This window comes from Merops nubicus, unplaced genomic scaffold (assembly GCF_000691845.1).
Source record: "Merops nubicus isolate BGI_N331 unplaced genomic scaffold, ASM69184v1 scaffold25678, whole genome shotgun sequence".
Taxonomy (NCBI): domain Eukaryota; kingdom Metazoa; phylum Chordata; class Aves; order Coraciiformes; family Meropidae; genus Merops; species Merops nubicus.
The window spans coordinates 1-19,685 of NW_008625483.1; the positions used below are offsets into that span (position 1 = coordinate 1).

The following is a 19,685-nucleotide window of genomic DNA, read 5'->3' on the forward strand; positions in this document are numbered from 1 at the left end:
GCCCTGATGTTCCTGACGCTGCTCTGCGTGGCCTTGCTGGGTGAGCCTGGCTCCGTGGGCGTGGGGGCTGTCCCCTCTCCTGCCACTGCACCTCTGCCCTTCTCCCTGTCCCCCCATTCTGCCCCCCTTTCCTCCGTGCTCACCCCCGCCCTTCGCACCGTCGCCACTGTCCCTTCACCTCCTGTCCGTGACTCTTTCCTGCAGAGCAGCTGGTTATTTACCAGGTCGGTGTCATCCCCAGCCAGTACTATGAAGTCCTAGGGAACAGGGACTTCTCCGGGTTCAAAACGCTGACTGCCGTTGCCCTGACTCTGATCGTGGTGAACTCCACGGTAAGATGGGCGAGAGGCTCCTGTGCCTTGTTAAGGGAAGGGAACGCTCCCCATGGCTCCCAGCACGATCATGGGGGTCAAGGATCTAGGCATGCCCTTCCCCTGTTAGATAGCTACATGTGGGATGGATCACTGGTACAAACTCTTAGTTTTCATTTTATTTTGGGGAATACTTGTTCTCCTCACTTATCTCTTCCCATCTGTCTCCTTGCCCTTGTTCCAGCTAAAAAGCTTCGACCAATTTATCTGCAACATGATGTACGTAAGCTGGAGGAAGTCCCTCACCGAATACCTCCACAGCTGCTACTTCCAAGGCCAGGTCTACTACAACCTGCACGTGCTGCACGAGGACATCGATAACCCGTAGGCTGCCTGTGGCTTCTCTCACCCTCTTGCTTGGCTTCTCCTGGGCTACTCTGCACTTTTGCTTGACTTCTCTGTGTAGGGGCTTGAACCCTAGAAGTGTTTACCATCTAGGCATGAATACCATCTTCTGCCCTGGGTGGGAAGTGGTACCTGTTGCTGGGAACTCCCATAGCTGCTGGTCATGACGGTTTTAGAAGCAGGATGTTTCTGTTGCAAGGAAGATGGAGGCCCAGCAGAAAAGGGCTCTAGTTCTGCTATAAAATGTGCTATCTGCAAATCCAACCCTTGATACTGAGTGTGACATTGCAAAGGGGCTGGCTGGAGTCAGAGAGCGCTGTCTCTCCCTGCCTCCATGTAGCCTTCAATCTTGTTCTGCTTGAACTTCAGCCACCAGAGTCTCCAGCTGAACAGTTTTATTTATCTGGGTTTTTAGTAGATTTGATAACCCAGGGGAGCCACTTCCAGGAGGAGCCTTGTTTTGGCTGTATGAAGGCTGCACTTCCCCTTTCCTGTTCCTAGGAAGGAAATGTCAGGGATGACTTGAAATACAAGAGGAGCATTCAGCCGCTCCTTGCTTATCCCAGCCCACCCCGAGATCCCCTTCCAGTTCCAGTTTGCATTATGCCTTGTCCTGCTTACTGCAGAGCTGCTGGTCTTCCCAGGCTATGCAGCGAAGGTCAAACACCTCTCTGCCTGCTGACCCTGGCCTCCCAGCCTGCCCGTGCACACAGGACACTGCTGTCGTAGTTACGCACTTTGAAGTGCTAAGGATCCTACATTAGACATCATGTGAGAGGTAGAAGCTTTGTTTTTTTCCTCCAGAATTTAATGAAGTTATTACTAAATACTTGCTGACAAACCAGAAACCAGGGGGTAACTTCTTCCAAATTGTGTGGCTTTAAACAGTTATTTTGAGACCCCAAGCTTCAAGGCTCCCCTGGAGGGGGCACCTCTCGTCTCGTCACTTCACTGGTGCCATCTTCCACGTTGATGACGCCAGAGGAGATCAAGCCTAGGGTCCCTGTGAGAACTGTCTGATGTGCAGGGACTCCTAACTTGCTTATGGTGGTGACCTCAAGGCACTGAAGCAGCCTCTGTGCTTCTGCTGCCCAGTGCTCCTGACTCCCTGTCCTTTTGCCCTGTATTGCACAGCAAGGTGATCCGTGTGGCTGCATGGTGAAATTGTACTGGGTATCTCAGATGTCTTTTTGTCTGTCTGTTTTTCAGCCAGACCTGTTTGCTGGCTGCTTCTGCTGTCCCAGTGCTAGTAGGAGTACAACCCAAGTAAGAGCAGCCAGCTGTGTGCAGGGAGAGCAGCAAGCAAGTAAGGGGCTTAGCTTGGGCCAAACAGCCCTACTGCCAAACATGAAATCACAGCTTCATCATGCTGATGCACTTTCCAGCCACTGTCAAGGTTACTCCCACCTCACCCCTTCAGAGGCATGGAGTTGCAAGAAGAGGTTAAAAGCCATGCCTGTCACTAAGGCATGCAGCACTTCCCAGGCAGTGTAGCACATTGGCCATGGCCAGAAGCTCCCGCTTGCCTATCTTTTCCTTTGCAGGGAGGGGGAAGAGAAGGACAGAGGCCCCTCACCACATGGCTGTTCTGGTCAGGTTTATTTTTATCCAGGGAATGTGTTCACATTGTGCAGTGAAAAGTATGAGATGACTGGGTCAGTCTGCTCCGTAGTGACAGCCAGGTCTCCTGACCTTAGCAGACCAAATGTGTAGGGTTGCTGTGGAGTGTTCTTCATTACCACCTTCTGCTCAAACATCTAGTCTTACTGTTCGGTGTCTTTTTTGGTGCCAGTAAAAAAATTGTCTTTATTTTGCAGTTCCTCAGTGAGAATTTTTTCCCTGCACTGGGTACTTGGAGAATGAGCTAGAGGGACGAAGTGATCTCCCAATATGCAATGCAAACCAAACTGTGTCAGATGCGTGTTATCATCCATCTAGAAGGAATGCAGAGGGGGTTGGGTGGCATACAAACACTGGTGGTTCTTACCAGGGCATTTGAGTTGCTGTTTATGCGTTATCATTACATGTTGCTTAATAGCTCATAAAAAGCAATATCCTGCCTTGAGTCCACAGCATGACTTAAATTATAACTTTATGGGAACAATTACAGGCTGAGGAGTAGGAAGAACAATGACTGTAAGGTCAGTCAGAGTGAGAGCTGCCCCAAAATTGAATCCATTGCTCTTCCAGGACTGCAAAGGAGTTGAGAGATCAGTGTCCTTGTGGTTGTATCTGCATTGATGGCTAAGCAGGAGTCCAGCCTTTCTCTTTAGTCCGGACTCCAGCATCCACAGTCACAGCCTTTCCACCTGTGCTTAATGCAGCAGACTGAAGCCCTCATCCAGGTGCTCTGGACAGATGAGGCGCTGAGGGAGTAAATACGCTGAAATCCTTTCTAGTTACCCCAGGTGCAGCTCCTGGTCAGCAGTGGGATGGATGGGGCTTGAGGGTCTGTTACCCACGTGCCTGCCACTGCTGGGGCGAGGAAGCTCGGTGTGCTGCTTCCTGCTCTTGTGGCATGGAGGGGAGTGGAAGCACTTTCTTCCCTGCAGCAGAGGGACCAGAGGGCATTCCATGCAGAGTGAAAGGACCAGCTACTGTGGAAGGGTGGCTTTGATGGAAGAGTTTGCGAATAACCAACAGCTGGTAAAGGTCTGGCCTGTGCACTAGCCAGTCTCAGTAGCTCTGGTGCCTGAGATGCAGCAGCCATACTGAAGCTCTGGGGGAGAATCAGTAGTTTTTGGTAGTATGGAGTGGGTCCAGGAGAGGATGAGAGGACAAGTGCAGAGCCTTTAGCGCAGAGTTGGGCAATGTTGTTGGAAGTGGAACAAAGGGATAACACAACGACCACAGTAAAAATAACAGCAGTAGCCATTCTTCCTGGGTGCAAAACCTGCTGGGCCATGGGAATTGTGTCCTGTGGGGGAACAGGAGTCATAGATGCAGGTCCCTCCCAGGCAGGGCTGTTCACCTGCACCCGGTCCTAAGTTGAGGCAGTGGAACAGCCTGGCTTGTCTCCTGTTAGGCACAGTACTGGTTCTGGCTCCTGGGCTTTAACAGTGTCAATGGCTATTGGTGTTGAGCAGGGACCAGCGCATCAGCCAGGATGTGGAGAGGTTCTGCAGGCAGCTCAGCTCCATGGCCAGCAAGCTCATCATCTCACCCTTCACACTGGCCTACTACACATATCAGTGCTTCTGCAGGTAAGGACCTGTCTATTTTGGAGCCTGGCACTCACGTTACAACTCCCCAGACAGGTGCTTATACATGTGGGTGAGTGGTCTCTGCACTCCAAAGGGAATTCTGCCTCGGGGATGCTCTGATGTGTAATGCTGGTCCCCAAACCTCTGTGAAAGCCAAGAGAGGTGGCACTTGAGGGCTCTGACTGCTTAGCCTGAGGGTGCTGGGGTGTCCTTTCACTTGTACTGTTAGCTGACCTCTCTTTCTCCTCCTCTTTAGCACAGGCTGGCTAGGCCCAGTGAGCATCTTTGGGTATTTCATCATTGGAACAATCATCAACAAGGTATTGATGAGCCCAATTGTGTCTAAACTTGTGCAGCAGGAAAAACTGGAAGGAGATTTCAGGTGAGTCCTAGCAGGCCGGGTTTCACTGCCTCTTGGCAGCTCCAGCCAAAACTGCATTTTTATCCCTGTTCAGTGCTACGTACACAGCTACTTCTCTTGTCCATGACTTTTCCTGCACACAGAGAAACCTGCCTGTGCAATGCTGCCTCAAAGTCTATGTACTGAGCCTTCACCACCTCTTACACTGTCCTGTGCAGTGGCAGGCAGTGCCTTTGGTTCAGTTTCCAGGCTGCTTGCCTGGTCATTGCTGATGCCTCTGCCAAGGCATTAGATGTGCTGAAAACCGCACATGGAACTTCCTTGAGTGCAGATGGGAGTTCAGTAAACTGCATCCACTGACCAAAATCAGGTTTCTACTTCACCACCATCTTCATGAAGTGCAGAGAACAGTACAGTCTTTACATATGCTTTGTAGCTCATCTCCTCCCCTTCCCCTGCAGGGTTGCCTGGGTGTGTGGCAGGGGCTTTGCAGCTTTCCTGGGGGTGAAGGATATCTAGGGACAGCAGCAGAAGCTGTTGTGGCACAGGGAGCCCAGACCAGGGCATTGGTTGTGGTGATTATGGTGGAGGTGCCGGGCTAGCAAATAGAAGGCCCAAGGTCTGACAAAATGTGCACAGAGAGCAGAATACCAAACAAACGTGTCACTGAGCTGACCCAGAATGATGTCACCTTGTGTTAAGTCTTGATCTCTGGTGCCTTTCTGAGCCTATTGTGTATTTCTGTCAAGAGATGCCTCACGTCAGTGCTCTGACAGATGCAATATGAGTTTCCTGTAGCAAGCATGTTGGCTACATAATTCACTGGTTGTTTGTGCACTGGGCGTTGTGCTGATGATGGTTTTTTGGTTTGTCCAGGTTCAAGCACATGCAGCTTCGTGTCAATGCAGAACCAGCTGCATTCTACAGGTTAGTAGCGTTTGTTTCTTTACATCCTCGTAAGGATCCTACAAGCTAGGGGCATCCTTGTTTCATTCATACATCCCAGAGGAGTCCAAGTCCAGTTGCTGCAGCTGGAGCTTTCTGTGCCCTCCATCGTGCTGCAGTGTCATACAGCCCTGACACTGTTCTCCTTTGCATTCTGCACATCATCTGCAGGAATACTCCACAGCAGCTGCAGACAACTGTTTTTTCTCTGCCTCCCTTCTAACATCCCCAGAGGCCTGATAAAGATTCAGTGCTAGCTTAGGGACCATTATTGATATTTTGCCAGGTCCTTACCTGGAAGATTCCTCCATGTCTCATTGTATCTTGTCAGGATGTTCCCCTGGGGACTTGCTGCAGTTTGTTTCTGGCCCCGTCCCACTGCTGCTAACCTGTGTGTCTTCTGTGGGTGTGTTCTAGCTGTTGCCTGGCCTTCTTACCTCTGCTTGCTCCTCTGGGTCAGCCTGTGCCCTCACCCACCAAAGCTCTTCTGCCGCTCTCTGAATTTGCTCAGTGCCATTTATCCCAGAGCTGAGCACAAAGTCGGGAGCCTGGCAGCACCCCCTCCCTTAGTGATGCCCTGAAGTCTGCTGAGCTGCTGCTTGGAGCTTTTGAGGCATCTCACAGAAATGGCTAGAGCTGAGGAAAAGGGCCATGATTGTATTGTAGCTTGTTTGGGGTGCCTGGTAGGTGGGTGGAGGTCATTGCTCCTTTCTTACCACGTGCCTGCCTTTGCCCTACACCTTGTGAAATCATGCTTCTTCCAGGAATTTAAGCTAAGAGCTGCTATCCTGTCTCTCTTCTTCTCTGCCTGTGACCTGTATTTAGCTCTTTCATGCTGTAATGACTGAGCGTTTTGAGGTTGTGGTCCAGTCCCCAAAGCTGTTTGTTTCAATATCTCTGATTCATAAAGATTTATATTGATAGGCATGAAACTCCGATTTAAATAACTGAAATCAATCTTGGTTTGCACTGGCAATTTTGGGTTATTTCTTTGTGGACTGGTTGATACTTATTGACTGATGATTGTCTTAATGGAGGAGATGCTCTAATTACATGCTCTTATTTAAGCTGTAGTACTTTACCTCACAATTTTGAAGTTTTTTTAATTTGTTACTAAGTAGAAAATGGAGAGTGAATTATTATACCAGAGAATGCAGTGGCTTATTTCAGTACGGTTCCTTGGTAGGAACGTTTCGCTTAGTGGGAAACTAGGATTGAATTGAATTGAATTGAATTGCACAAACCCAAGGCATTTTCATGGTATGAATCTTAATTATAAATAAGGGAATTTTTTAAATAGTTCCATTCCTAGAATCCTGCAAGAGAAAGGAGCATGTGGCAAGTGCCTGGTTTTGATTGCCAGACTTCTCTAGCTTGTAGAAGCTGTTAGATCTTGTCCTCTTGCAGGTGCTTAACCATTGTTTCAGTAAGGGAAGAAACAAAACCTGAGCACTGTCACTTTTTTAATCCCTTGGTTTCTAAGCCTTTGGCCAACTTGCTTTAAAAGTGAACTCAGTGGGAGGAAAAGCTGAAACTAATACAGCAATCTCTCCTCTCTAAAGAAATAATAGCTGTGATCCCCAGTGCCGTCCTTACCTTTAACTCCTGTGTCCAAGGCTTTGTCCTTTCTGGATCCTCAGCAGCAAAGGCCGCAGCTCGGTAGCTACCTGAGATGGATTGTAGGGCAGTAATGCCAAACGGAATTCTAACCAGATGTATTTTTGAGAAAGAAAATGTATTTTTCTAAGAACCGAGAATCTTTAGAACAGAGATTCTTCAAAAATTTGGATCTGTTTTTAATTTTTTGCGCACCTCCCAGCCGCAGCGCTTTCCTCGCGCGTGGAGCAGGGTGGGCGGCTGGGCGTGTGCTGGGGGCCAGGTGGGAGTCCTGAGCGAGATGTGGAGCGTTCGCTGCGCTTTGCCACCTGAGGGCAGCCCAGGCTTTGCAAAGGAGGAGAGGGAGCTGCCAGGCATGCTGAAGGTGGTGGTTTAGAGCTGAGGTAATGCTGCTGGCTGAGCCTGGCCATGAGAGTTACCACTGCTAGCTCGGGTGGTGGGCAACCCCCTGATGCCCGTGGAGATACCCCTGGGGAAGGGAGGGCGGTGGGGCTGGGGTCATCTGCACTGGGGCTGCACTGCCCCGGGCTTGTCCGAGTCCCACTCCTCCAGCGTCGGGAACGGGAAGAGCCTTAGGCAGGGTGCCAGACGTGAAGGTGATGTTGGCCTGCTGTCAGCCTCCTGGACTCGACTCTGCCCTCTCCTTTCTGCCTTCAGCTGTGTAGTGGTGCCTCTTCTCTCTTCCAGCTAGGCTCTGCTTGGAACATATGTGTGATCTTAGGTTTGCATTGCTCCAGGCTTGGGCCTTGCTAATGGTGTCTTGCCTTGCCTCACCTCCTTATGTATGCAACAGCAGCATCCATGGGCTCTGGGAGAGATTTTCAGGGCTGCTTGTTTCAGCTAGAGTTTCTTGGTGAAGCTCTTCAGGAAGGCGCTCTTGACTGTTCAGTTCCTGCTCAACAAAGAGCTTGTTACTTGGAAGCTAAGGTGCCAGACCCTTTCCAAGCCTCAGTCCTAAAGCCTGTGCTTTGACCTCATTGTGGTGCTCCCAGGACGCCTGTGACATGCTGCAGTCTTACTTTACAGGGCCGGGCGAGTGGAGCACATGCGCACGAACCAGAGGCTGCAGAGCCTGCTACAGACCCAGAAGGAGCTGATAGGCAAGGAGCTGTGGCTATACAGTGAGTGGGGATGGGGGGTGTGTGGAGTGGGGTGTGCGGTAGCTCCATTGTGGTGGCCCACAGGCTTGGGAACCCTAATACTAGAGCACCAGTGCTGGGTTTTCCTCTACTGACTCGTCCTGGTGCATGAAAGCCCTGAATGTGAACAGAGGATGTCTCCTGCAGTCCTAAATGAGAAAGCCTTGCCGAGAGCAAAATTGTGGAGGACCCAGCTAAGTCAGAGAACACAAGCCCCAAAAGGGGAATCTGCAGTCATCTGTGCTTTTTGTGGGACAGGTGTTCAATGGCCAGGAAGAGATGGAAGGGCTTGAGCTTTGGGGAAGGTGAAGACTCTGTATATGTAGTTGTTAGCTGTGGAAACTTCTTACCTATTGAGCCTGTCCCTTGAGCATAGTTGTCCTCTGAAGGTCTGCTTTCTCCCATTGTCACTAGCTATGGGTTTGGGTATTAAATGACCAATATCAAGACAGATCTTCCTCATCTCACCCCCATAGTGAACTTGTGAGCAGTGTAAAGAAGGGAGAGACCTGAATGCAAGAGTGTCTGTGGGAATTTGGGGTCTTAATTTCTGCCAGTCCTGTGCTCCATGACAGACTTTGTGGCCAACCATCTCACACCAGAGTTTTCCTTTTTGTCCTCCCTCCTGTTTCTTGTGAGTCAGCTGGGCCCCTAAAGAGTAGAAACAAGCAGGAAAAGTGGCCTTTGTCCTGTGGTGGTGCTTGAGCTGTGTTTCTAGATAGTGCTCAGGGACCTGTCCCAAAGTGCTTTTTGCCTGGCAAATTGATTTTCACCCTGGTGCTTGTGCTGTCCTCTGAAATGTGTTCTGCTCTGGTGCATCACGAAGGGTTGAGGCAAAACCATGGGTCTTCCTTGGACTGGGCTCATGGGCTGCACTCGAGCCTGTCTGGGGGAGGAGTTCCCACCCTAACTCACTCTCTTCTCTCAATGTGTTTCTGCTCAGTTGGAATCAACACTTTTGACTACTTGGGCAGCATCCTGAGCTATGTGGTCATTGCCATTCCCATCTTTTCTGGGGTCTACAGTGACCTGAGTCCAGCGGAGCTCAGTGCCCTTGTCAGCAAGGTGAGCTAAGGGTGATCTCCCAGACCCTGTTGTGGAGTGTGAGCTGGCACTGAGGATGGAGGTTTCACGTGGGGCTGGTGGCATTGGGGCTCGATAACCCGCAGCAGCTGACCTTCAGGTTAGACTGACCCTTCCCATGGTGGCACAGAAATGGGAGCTTGGAGCCAGCTGGTGTATGATTAACCTGGGGGTGAGAGCTGTCAAGGACACATCTACATAAGTGTTTCCTAGCACAGGCCTCTGTGTCTAAACAAACCATGAGGTCAGAAAGCCTCTGGCTTTCATCAGTGTGGGTGGGATTGGGTCTGCACAGCACTGCAGGTCCAGCTGCGCCATGGGCTGCTGCCTGTGGTGAGCCTGGCCACCTGTGAGGCTGAGCTGGCTTGTATTCACCTTCCTGACCTCACTCATTCCCAGATATTCAAAAATGGCTTGTGATAGAGAATGCAGAACTAAAAATAGCTAGGTGGATGCTGCGGACCGAGATGCCCTGCTCTGAGCCATGTAAGGGTGCTGAGGCAGGGCTGGTGCCACAGATGTGCGCAGCTTCGACGGGGCAAGCGTGCTGGGCCCAGCACTGGCCAGCAGGCACTCTGCAAATACCATCCCTGGGTGGCAGGTGTGTCCATCAAGCAAAACCCACCGTACTGAGCAGAGAAGCCCTGCTCCATCCAAATATGGTCAGCTTCTCCTTCACTTCCACCACTGTTGTGGTGAGCAGAGCCCGCCTTAGGCAGGGATCGGTGTGCGGAAGATCCCACGATGTAACGGAAAGCTCAGACTGCCCACGAGGGGCCTTGTGGCCGTGGCTTGTCCTAGATAAGCAATTGCAGCGATGCAATAAACGCCATTTGCAACATCCTTCACATTGAAACCAGTGTCTGTGATGGTACCCAACGGCAGAGGTTGGGTGGCAGCTATCCCGGGGATCGGGTGTCGGTAACAACACACCGCCCTGGGTGACTTCTCCACCCCTCCTCCCTCTTGCTGGGACTGCTGACATGGCCAGATGTCTGGAGTCCTCAGCTGCCTCCTTGCAGCCATGGAGGACTGGGCAGTGCCCCAGCTCAGTGCTGACCCTTGCTCTGGCATGTGATTTCTCTCCAGAATGCCTTTGTTTCCATCTACCTCATCAGTTGCTTCAGTCAGCTCATAGATCTCTCCAGCACCGTGACTGATGTAGCTGGCTACACACATAGGTGAGCTTCTCTGTGGGCAGGTCTCGTCAGGAAAGGAAAATGTGGGACAAGACTCTACCCAGGTCTGTGTTATGTAAATAAGAAACAGTTGCTTGTGAGCAAGCACAGACAAATTTGGGTATTGTGAGGAGTCTGCTGGAGTTGTCGGTGGCATTCACGCAACCTCTTGTTTGTCTAGGATTGGTGAACTGCAGGAGACCTTGCTGACCCTTGGCAGAAAAAAACCTGATAACTACTCAGAAGCCCAAGCCAGCTGGGATTTGGATGTGTGAGTCTCCTCTCAGCAACTGGCTGGCTTGCTCCGTACATGCCATAGTGTGGGGCTGCCATAGGATGGAGGTGGCCCTTGGTGTCACAGCCTGTTGCACACAGTTGGTGAGAGCAGGCAGTGCTTGCTGATTTGTCATTCCTGGGGCACGTGGGACCTGGCTGCTGTCACAGAGGCACAGGAGGTCTAAGGTGTCTGATCTTTGCCAGTCTCAGCATGATCACTTACCCCCAGATCTCTCCTTTATCTTGGTGGAGACCCAGCAGCCATTCTGCAGAGGACCCAGTGCCAAAGGACACAGCTTTCATTCTGGAGCACGTGACGCTCTCGGTGCCATCCTCTGGCAAGCTGCTCATCAAGGACTTGAGCCTCAGGATCTCACAAGGAAACAGTGTGATGATTGTGGGGAACACTGGCACAGGGAAGACATCACTCCTGAGGGTCCTTGGGGGACTCTGGGAGAGCACGTGGGGTAAGGACTGGTCCTCACTTCAGCCTTCTGTTTCTCAGCCAGGGCGGCCCTGAGTTGGGAAGGTGGCATTGTGGGGTTGTGAGGCCGGTACCACCTTGTGATGGTGAACGTGTCACTGATGCATTGAAGCCACCCACCTCTCTTGCAGACTCTGCTCTGGCTCTCGTTGCTTTGCCCTGTGTTGCCAATACACCTTTTCTGGGATTTGTTGGCTACTTGACAGGGCAGGGCTGCGCAGGGGCCGGTGTGGAGGTGCCGGCTGGCGCCGCAGGCTCAGCGTGAGCGTGTGTCTCTCTCTCCAGGGAGTGTCAGGATGCTGACCTGCTTTGGCCCCCAGGGAGTGGTGTTCCTGCCGCAGCGGCCCTTCTTCACCGACGGAAGCCTGCGCGAGCAGGTGAGCCCCAGGGCTGCCTCTGCTCTGGCCCCAGCTGTGCTCCCAGCTGCGGCCATGCCCTGCCAAGCCATGTGCTCCAGAAAGGCCTGCAGGAGGAAGGATGCCTGTGGCTGCTCCTTCCCTTGTGCCTGAGTTCATGCCACTGCCATTGAGTCCCTGGTGGGCTGCATCCAGCTCCCTCTGACATGTCTTCTTTTGCTCCCTTAAACAGGTGATCTATCCCCTGAAGGAGATCTATCCAGTTTCAGGTGTGTGGAAATGCCCTAGAGCAATGAGCTATCCATGTAATGTCAGCTCTCTGTCCTGTACCCAGTGCAGCTTCTCCCCTACCATGCCCCATCAGGAGTGCTCATCTATCTTGCTTTTGTTGCTCTCTGTTTTTCTGTGGAAGATTTACCTTAGTGTAGCTTATGGCCAGCTCTGTGTTCCTTCCCTTTTGGGAGGGAACATGTTCCCTTGATAAGAACTTATCCTCTTCATGCAATGAAGACAGGCTGGCCATGCTCTGCATGATATGCTAGACGTGGTATATGTTGAGGCACCTTGCTGTTGGGATACATCTGTCTGTCTGGTACAGCCTGTCTTGGGGCAAACCATATTTGCCTTTATCTCATTTTCCATCCACCTCAATCGTTCACTGTTCCTCTGTCTTCAAGTGATGTTCCAGGGCCTTGCATGCTGTCGGAATACATGGATTGCTTCTCTCCCCAGTCCTCTTCCCAGGCTAGACCACATGCAGTCAGCTGCAGCTCAAATGATGTCCAGGTTTCTGCGTGAAGCAGTGTTACGTGCTGCTTTCAAATACTTGAGAGTCACAGTCTCGCAGAGAGTAACTGCAGCCATCAGCTTATCGCTCCAGCTCTTCAGCAGCTTTGGAGAGGTCCATGGCAGATGCACAGCCCTTCTGCTCAGCTTCCATTGCTGCTGACTGTACCAGCTCAAGTGTATGTTCTGCTCTACAGCTAGTTCACCCTGAGGTTTCTCCCATCCCACATAGGATCCTTTTGCTGGCTGTTATCTGAGCCCTGTTCCCTTGGCTCTGCTGCCCACAGCAAACTGTGGGCAGTCAGCCACAAGAAAGCCGCTGGTGGGCAGGGCCCTGGTGATTGAAGCCTTGATCCTTGTGTTCTGGCTGTGTCCGTCTGTAAATGCGGACTGAGCTGAGTCTCGGGTGTATCTGTGGAGCCCAGCTACCTCCTGTCTTGCTGCTCACAGGCATGGTTAGCTTTTTTAAGAAAGGTCAGTCTTTGGGAGCACTCTGTCAAAGCTCAGAACCTGATGCAGTTAAGCAGTCAAGTCAGCTATGCTGCACCTCAGGAGATCCTCCAGTCCTACTGACTCCTCCTTGCAGCTGTGGCCTCGGCACATGTTGCCTCTGCTTACACTTGGCTGCTTTCTCCCCTAGGGTCAATAGATGACGAGAGAATTGTGCGATTCCTGGAGCTGTCTGGGCTGGTGAGTCCCCTGGAGTGCTGCTGCCTTCTTTCCTGGTGCTGCCAGTAAGGGAATAAGGGCTGAAGTTTTGTGGTAGCACAGCATGACTGTGTGCCAGGGACATGACAGAATCACAGGATGTTAGGGGTTGGAAGGGGCCCCCAGAGATCAAGTCCAACCCCCCTGCCAGAGCAGGACCATCTAGTCTAGGGCAGGCACACAGGAATGCATCCAGACGAGTCTTAAAAGTCTCGAAGGCAGGAGACTCCACAACCTCCCTGGAGTTCCAGTGCTCTGCCACCCTTACAGTAAAGTTCTTCCTCATGTTGAGGTGGAACTTCCTGTGCTCCAGCTTGTGGCCATTGCCCCATGTCCTATTGCAGGGCATAAGTGAGAAGAGGTTGCCCCTTCCTTCCTGACACCCAGCCCTCGTATATTTTTACCCATTGAATAGATCCCCCCTTAGTCTTCTCTTCTCCAGACTAAGAAGCCCCAGGTCTCTCAGCCTCTCCTCATAAGGCAGGTGTTCCAGTCCCCCAGTCATCCTTGTAGCCCTCCGCTGGACTCTCTTGAGTAGATCTCTGTCCCTCTTGGAATGGGGAGCCCAGAACTGGACATGCGGGGACATTGTCTGCAGCTGGGACAGGACTGTCCATGGGACAGAGAAGGAGGGATATGGAGCTCCTTCAGCTCAACTGGGAAAAGAGAGTAGCTGTAAGGAGGTGATTATGCTCAGGGCTGGGGGCTGACAGGGTTGGGGTCTGTCTTCACAAGTCTGCTGTGCTCTCTGCAGACTGATTTGCTGGTGAGGGCTGGAGGACTAGACAAGCAAGTGGACTGGAACTGGTAAGGGAGCTCACCATATGTGTGATTTTAGGTGATCCCTCTGGGTGGGGAACACTTCTCAGCAGACATCTGTTGCTGCTGGACTTATGAACATGTGTCCAGCTGTGTCCTGTGGGAGGTGGCCAGTATACAGAAGAAAAGCCTTCATGCCTTAAGCATCAGTGCCACCAACTGCCAACCATGCTGATTTGCAGGCAGCTGACTGTGCACAGGGGTGCAGAGCTGGTCCCAGCATGGAGGTGGGCATGGGGGACACATGGGGGCATTTGGTGCTGGGGTCTCTGATACCAGCCAGCAACCATAAGCTCTTCAGCAAATAAGCCCTTTTTTGTTGAGAGAGATTTTGAATCTCGACCCTGTTGCAGGTATGACATCCTGTCACCAGGGGAGATGCAAAGGCTCTCGTTTGCACGGCTCTTCTACCTCCAGCCAAAATATGCAGGTGAGTGACTGTGAAAGAGAAGGGGGGAGGTGAGGAAAGGCAATGCCTTTGGTATAAAGAGAGGGTGGCACAGAGACAGCTCATAAAATCTCTTCTTTGCGAGGAACATGCTTCATCTTGGCTATGGTTTTAGCAGCATAGCACACAGAGTATTCAGGGGTGAAAACATCTGTGTGAGGGGTGGTAAATCAAGAGGCTATGTGTAGGACTTTTTCTTCTTTGGGAAATAGTGTTTAATGTTCTTGGTCCAGGACAGATGGTACGTGAAGAAACTTCCTCTCAGCATGCTCACATGTGGCCATGTAAAGAAGTGTGCATGCTAGGAGCGTGGCATCAGCTACCCTCTCAGGCTGTGCTGGATGCTCTAGGTGGGCCATTTTGGCTTTCACCGTGGTGGGTACGAGGCAGTGACTGGCAGCTGCTGAGGGAGAGGAATGAGGTGAACAGCACTGTTTGGCTGGATTCCAGGTCTTGGGGCAAGGGCAGTTTCCCCAGTTGACTGACATCAGCTGTGAGAGAGGAAAATCAGAGTCCTTAGGCTTCTCCTCACTTGCCTTCTGCAGATGCTCTTGCTGAACTCTGGTTAATATGTGAAATGTTCTTGGCAGTGGCTGCTCTTTTGCCTAGGGGGAGATGATTGGTTAGGAGAGGATTTGTGGGGCTTATGGCTTTTCTTTCAGTGCTGGATGAAGCCACCAGTGCCTTGACAGAAGAGGTGGAGCATGAACTGTACCGCCTGTGCCTTCAGCTGGGCATGACACTGATCAGCGTGGGACACAGGGCTAGCCTGGAAAAGGTGAGACGGGGCGACAGTGCTCCACACCGCTGGTGGTGGCAAGACAAGGGAGGTAGAGAGGGTCCCTGGTGAGCACAGGGGAATCACTGAGGCTGGAGGGCCTCACTGTGTGAGGACATGCCCTCATAGAGACATCTCTCTGTTGTCATGTCATTGAATTTCAGTTTCACAGCTGGATTTTGAAACTTCATGGGGAGGGAAGATGGGAACTCACTCGATGCGAGAAGATGAAGCGGCTGCCAGCAGGGGAAGGATGCTGAAAAACATGCCTCCGTTTGGCCAGCTGCAGAACCTGCACACGCCTGGGAGAGCTCTGCATAGCAAACATGGAGCTGCCAAGCCAGAGGCTGTCAGCAAGGGAGTCATCCAGTGCAACACCAGTTCTTTGCTGAGGGACACAGAGCCAAGTCTGAACTCAAGGTGTGGGGTTCTGCCAGGAACAGTCACATCTATGCCATACTTCTCCCAGCCCCCTTCTGCCTTCCTGCCTCTCATGGGGAAAGGGCTGAGCTGTTAGGCTGCCTGAAGTGAAGATGCTGCCTCATGGGGCTTGTAGAAGCAATGGCTAGAGGAACCTCCACTTGTCAAAGATGCAGCCTCCTGTTCTGCCCTCTGTGCCTCACTGGGTCCTCTCTCTTTGATAGTACCTATGTCTCTATTGAGCTTGTAGTCCACAGCAGGAGCCAAGGGATGCACTGTAAGGGGAGGAGAATGCTGGCACAAAAAAAGGGGCATGTCTCTGCTCTCATTATGACAGGGTTACAGGTCAAAGGAACATACTTGTATTAAAATCTGGGGCCTGTTTTCCAGAAATGCTCATGGAGAAGAGTCAGTATTTGCTGACCAGACTGCTGCGTCTTTTCCTTTTGGGGTTTGCTTTGGAGGAGATGATTGTATGTTGGTAGTGGCCCTGGACTAGACTCTTGATGAAGAGCAGAGCAGGAGTAGGAGTAATATACCTGTCCAGGGCTGGGTGTCCTGCCTTGCTGCTACCTCCACAGCTACTGCAAGGCACAGGGAACCTCGAGGAGGACTTCTGTCCCTCTACTTTTGAGGGAGGAAACAGAACTCGCCTCCTCTTACTGTTCTGCCTATGATGACTCATGTTCTCTCCCCTGCCTCCCATAGGTGTGTGGAGACAGAGGTTCTGAGGGTCTCTGCTGCAGAGAGGTCACTCTGACACTGCAGTGGAGGTACAGTTTCTGAGCCCTTACTGCCCACCAGTTGCTTAGTGACATTTCTGGACATGGCCCCAGTTCTGCAGTGGAGGAGCAGGAGGTGGCTCCCAGCAGAGCCAAACTAGCAGCTCTTCTGCCCCTCCACTAGGCGCTTCCATCCCTCTATGATCTGCTGCACGGCTTCATGGTCATCCAGGGTGGTGAGGTCCCCGAGCTCGCTGGCCTTGCCTGCCGCGATTTTCTTTAGCAGCCGGCGCATGATCTTCCCCGAGCGTGTCTTGGGCAGCCGGCGTGTGACCTGTGGTGGGAGGAGCAGAGCTAAGGCTGGGGGAAAGGGGCTGGCCAGGCTGCCGAAGCGGGCGTTGGGCCAGCCTGCCCGTGTTACCTGAACGTACTCTGGAGCCGCGTACTTGGCGATCTTCTTTGAGATCAGCTCCCGTAGCTCAACAGCAAGGGTCTCCTGCGTGTAGCCACTGTCCTTCTTCAGCACAACAAATGCATAGGCTCCTGGCAGAAGGACCACCAGGTTACTGAGCACCATGTGCAGGATGCTCTGTAGCCAGAGCTGTAGGTGCTTTTGGCCATGGTGCTGCTGCTGCCACCCTATGCAAAGCCCAGCTGGCCTCACATGAAGGTTGTGGTGGCTGTGCTGAGATCCCCACTAACATGCTGCATGGCATTGGCACAGTGTTGGCACCAAGGGTCAGTATGACAGCACCACTTGCCACTGCAGCACAATAGGCCTGGGAGAGACGTTTCAGGGGCAGGAAAGCGTCTTACCTTCTCCTTTGATCTCGTGTGGGTAGCCAATGACAGCAGACTCTGCCACTGCCACGTGGTGATTCTGGAAGAGAATGGGGCTGGGGTTCGTCTCAGTGCTTCTGGTGGGCTGGCTGCCACCTGGGAGCTGCCCTGACCCAGCTTGACTGCTGCAGCTCACAGTTATGTGGAAAGATAAGGAAGGGCCTCAGATGGCCTCTGCCCTTGTCCTCCTTGCCTCATGAGGTCTGTCTACAAACAAGTCTTCCCTCCTAAGCCTGGTTGCTTTAGGCTTGCACCTTCTAGACCTTGTTCTGTGCCTTCAGGTTGCCCCTCTAGGTCTTTCAATTTTTACTGGCCCACGATGCTCCTCCTTAACATGCCCAGCTGCTGCTTTGGAATTCACCTGCTTACAGCATCGGCCTTACCAGCTTTGTCCCTCCCTTGAGAACCAGAGTGGGAGAAGGTGGGAAATCGTTCCCACAGGCAGGCTCTGTCCCCAACACTGTTCCCAGCTGCTACAGCAGCAGTGTCTTTCTGTCCAGGTGGTTCAAAGAGGCTTCCCTGAATGCCACCAGCGTGCCTTCACTGTCCCCTCACATGGCTTTACCTCCCACCCACAGCTCTTACCACAATGTCCTCCACCTCTGCGGTGCCCAGCCGATGTCCGCTGATGTTAATGATGTCATCCAGCCGTCCTGTCAGCTGGTAGTAGCCCTCACTGGTACGATACACGCCGTCCCCAGTGAAGAAGAACCCTGTGGTGTCCAGAACCATGCCATGGTCGCTTGTTGCAGTGAACATGTGAGCTGCTTCCAGCTCCACTCTCACCTCCCTCCTTCTCTCTGTTGGCACCAGGGTTCATGCACTCCGCCCCTTCCTCGGCTGCTCTGGGTGAGCGGTTGTTGGAACCTTCCTTGTTAGTCCTCTACCTCTGTTGGCACCTACTCTGTCATCAGGCTCCTCCCCCCATTCTGCAGTGTGCTGGCTGGTGCCCAGGCTGCCTTATCACAAGCTGGGAGCACTTTGAGCCAGTGCCGGTGCCTCTGGTCCTGCCGCTTCTCCCCTTTGCTTCACATCTAGACACGCACTCCTGGGCTTGCTCGGTGCCTCTGAGCAAGTGACAGAAGCTGACAGGGTTTGCAAGAGATGCACCATGAGGTGTCTCTGTGCTTCAGAGGACTGGGAGCAGAAGACAAATCCACTGCCTAAACCCATGTGATCCAATGGGGAAGGTGGGTGAAAGACCCATTTCTAGGGCAGTGCAGAGGTATTCCCAGGGCATAGGCAGATGGGCATCAACACTCTGGAGGGTCTGTGGAAGAATGAAGCTGCAGTACCAGCTCTCCCGAGTCGCACCTCCATGCAGAAAACCAGCAGGCAGACACAACCATACACAACCAAACACCTCTGCGGTGACCTGCCATTAATTTTCCCTACCTGGATAAGGAATCAGATAGGTTTCCAGAAATCTCTTGTGGTCATTGTAAATGGTTCGTGCCATACCTGGCCAGGCTTGTGAGATACACAGGGCTCCAGAGATGTTATTTTCCAGCAGGACATTTCCCTGTAAAATAGCTACCTTTTAGTAACCATGGCTGAGGTGCTTGGATGTTTAGTCGTTTCTTATTTAACAACCCTGTGATGGCAATGTCAGGGAAGGCTGTGAGGTGCTGTGCTCCCAACTCCAGTGGGATAGGCTCAGTCTCTCCCAGCAGATGTCTGCAAGCAGCTGCCCACTGTGGTGGGATGCAGGGCCCCTCCAGGGAGGCTGGCTGTCCTTGCCCAGCTACCTCACCTTGGAAAGATGTGCCAGGAAGCCCAAGCACAGACCATCTTGTCAGGACAAAGCAAGCTAGAAAACGGTGCAGCTTCTGCACCAGCTTCACTGGTAGTCTCTTTCCAGTAAAGAAGGTTGCTGTCTAGCAGGGACGAGCAGGAAAGACACACTTTCAGAGCTCTGTTCCCATCGGTAAGTACACACTACAAGTGCCTGGGGGAAAGTGGGCTGAGCCAGTGCCTGGGCTGCAGGTTATAGATGTACCTTGTCATCCAGGAGGGAGGGGCTGATCCCAAAAAAGGGTCTCATAGCCATGCCTGGAAGGATTTCAGCTCCAGGATCAGAAGGACGGGGCGAGATACAGATGCCTCCTGTTTCTGAAGCAAAAGAAACAGTGATGCTCATCAAAGTCAGGGACAAGAGGAAAGCAAACAGCCTTTGCCCTGGCCCTCGCTGCACCCTGCTGGAACAGAGGCTGAGGCTGGGTTTGCCAGAGAGCTGGGGAAGGCTCTTTGCAGAAGGATGATCCTGCTCATTTAGTTCAGCAGAGATCTGCTCTCTAACATCAACTCCTCTGGGTTGGCTTTAAAGGCCACTTCTCTTTTTTGTGTTTTGGTGCCCATGGCCCCTTGCGGCATCACTTATACAAGCGTGTCGGTGACAATGATTCCCACTTGGCCAGCAAAGCAGCAGGTCTCTCCTAAAGCCTGAGAGAGCACACGCTGGAAGGAAGGGTTGGATGCATCTCACCGGTTTGCCACCAGGTGTCCACTACCGGGCACCGTGTCTCACCGACCACGCGGAAGTACCAGTCCCACGCCTCCTTGTCGATGGGTTCCCCCACTGCAAGGGGAAAAACAGTGGGAGAGAGCTGAAAGATCAGGTCAAAGAGAAGCTTCCCAGGGCTGGCTTGTGCAGCCACCCCAAACAGCTCAGTGTCCCGCCTTTCCCTTCTCGTGTGCTGCTGCTCTTGGCGTTTGTGGGAAGAGGCACAACCTGATGCCCAAGGATGTGCTGCTCCAGCCCGTGCCACCAGCAGTTACCTGAGCCGAGCACTTTGAGAGAAGAGCG

General features: G+C 52.3%; 2 protein-coding genes across 2 annotated transcripts in view; one reads left to right on the forward strand and one right to left on the reverse strand.

Annotated features, from left to right (window-relative positions):
- Positions 1-3: 3 nt before the first annotated feature.
- Positions 4-15,157, forward strand: ABCD4 (ATP-binding cassette, sub-family D (ALD), member 4; the record flags this gene model as incomplete). The annotated part of the gene is made up of 18 exons (XM_008945701.1): positions 4-40; positions 205-332; positions 556-695; positions 3,803-3,919; positions 4,176-4,301; positions 5,157-5,207; positions 7,869-7,963; positions 8,925-9,046; positions 10,154-10,245; positions 10,424-10,513; positions 10,771-10,985; positions 11,288-11,379; positions 11,591-11,627; positions 12,785-12,834; positions 13,607-13,659; positions 14,025-14,101; positions 14,782-14,897; positions 15,062-15,157. Coding segments are annotated over 18 exons (1,734 nt in total), but the record flags the coding sequence as incomplete, so codon positions are not given.
- A 1,039-nt stretch (positions 15,158-16,196) lies between these two features.
- Positions 16,197-19,685, reverse strand: part of LOC103778132 (acetyl-coenzyme A synthetase 2-like, mitochondrial) — an 11,067-nt gene continuing 7,578 nt past the window's right edge. The window contains 8 exon segments of the mRNA XM_008945703.1: positions 16,197-16,373; positions 16,461-16,582; positions 16,856-16,919; positions 17,465-17,592; positions 18,275-18,401; positions 18,879-18,985; positions 19,365-19,457; positions 19,658-19,685. The exon segment at positions 19,658-19,685 is cut by the window's right edge and continues 9 nt beyond it. Coding sequence (XP_008943951.1) covers positions 16,197-16,373; positions 16,461-16,582; positions 16,856-16,919; positions 17,465-17,592; positions 18,275-18,401; positions 18,879-18,985; positions 19,365-19,457; positions 19,658-19,685 — 846 coding nt within the window.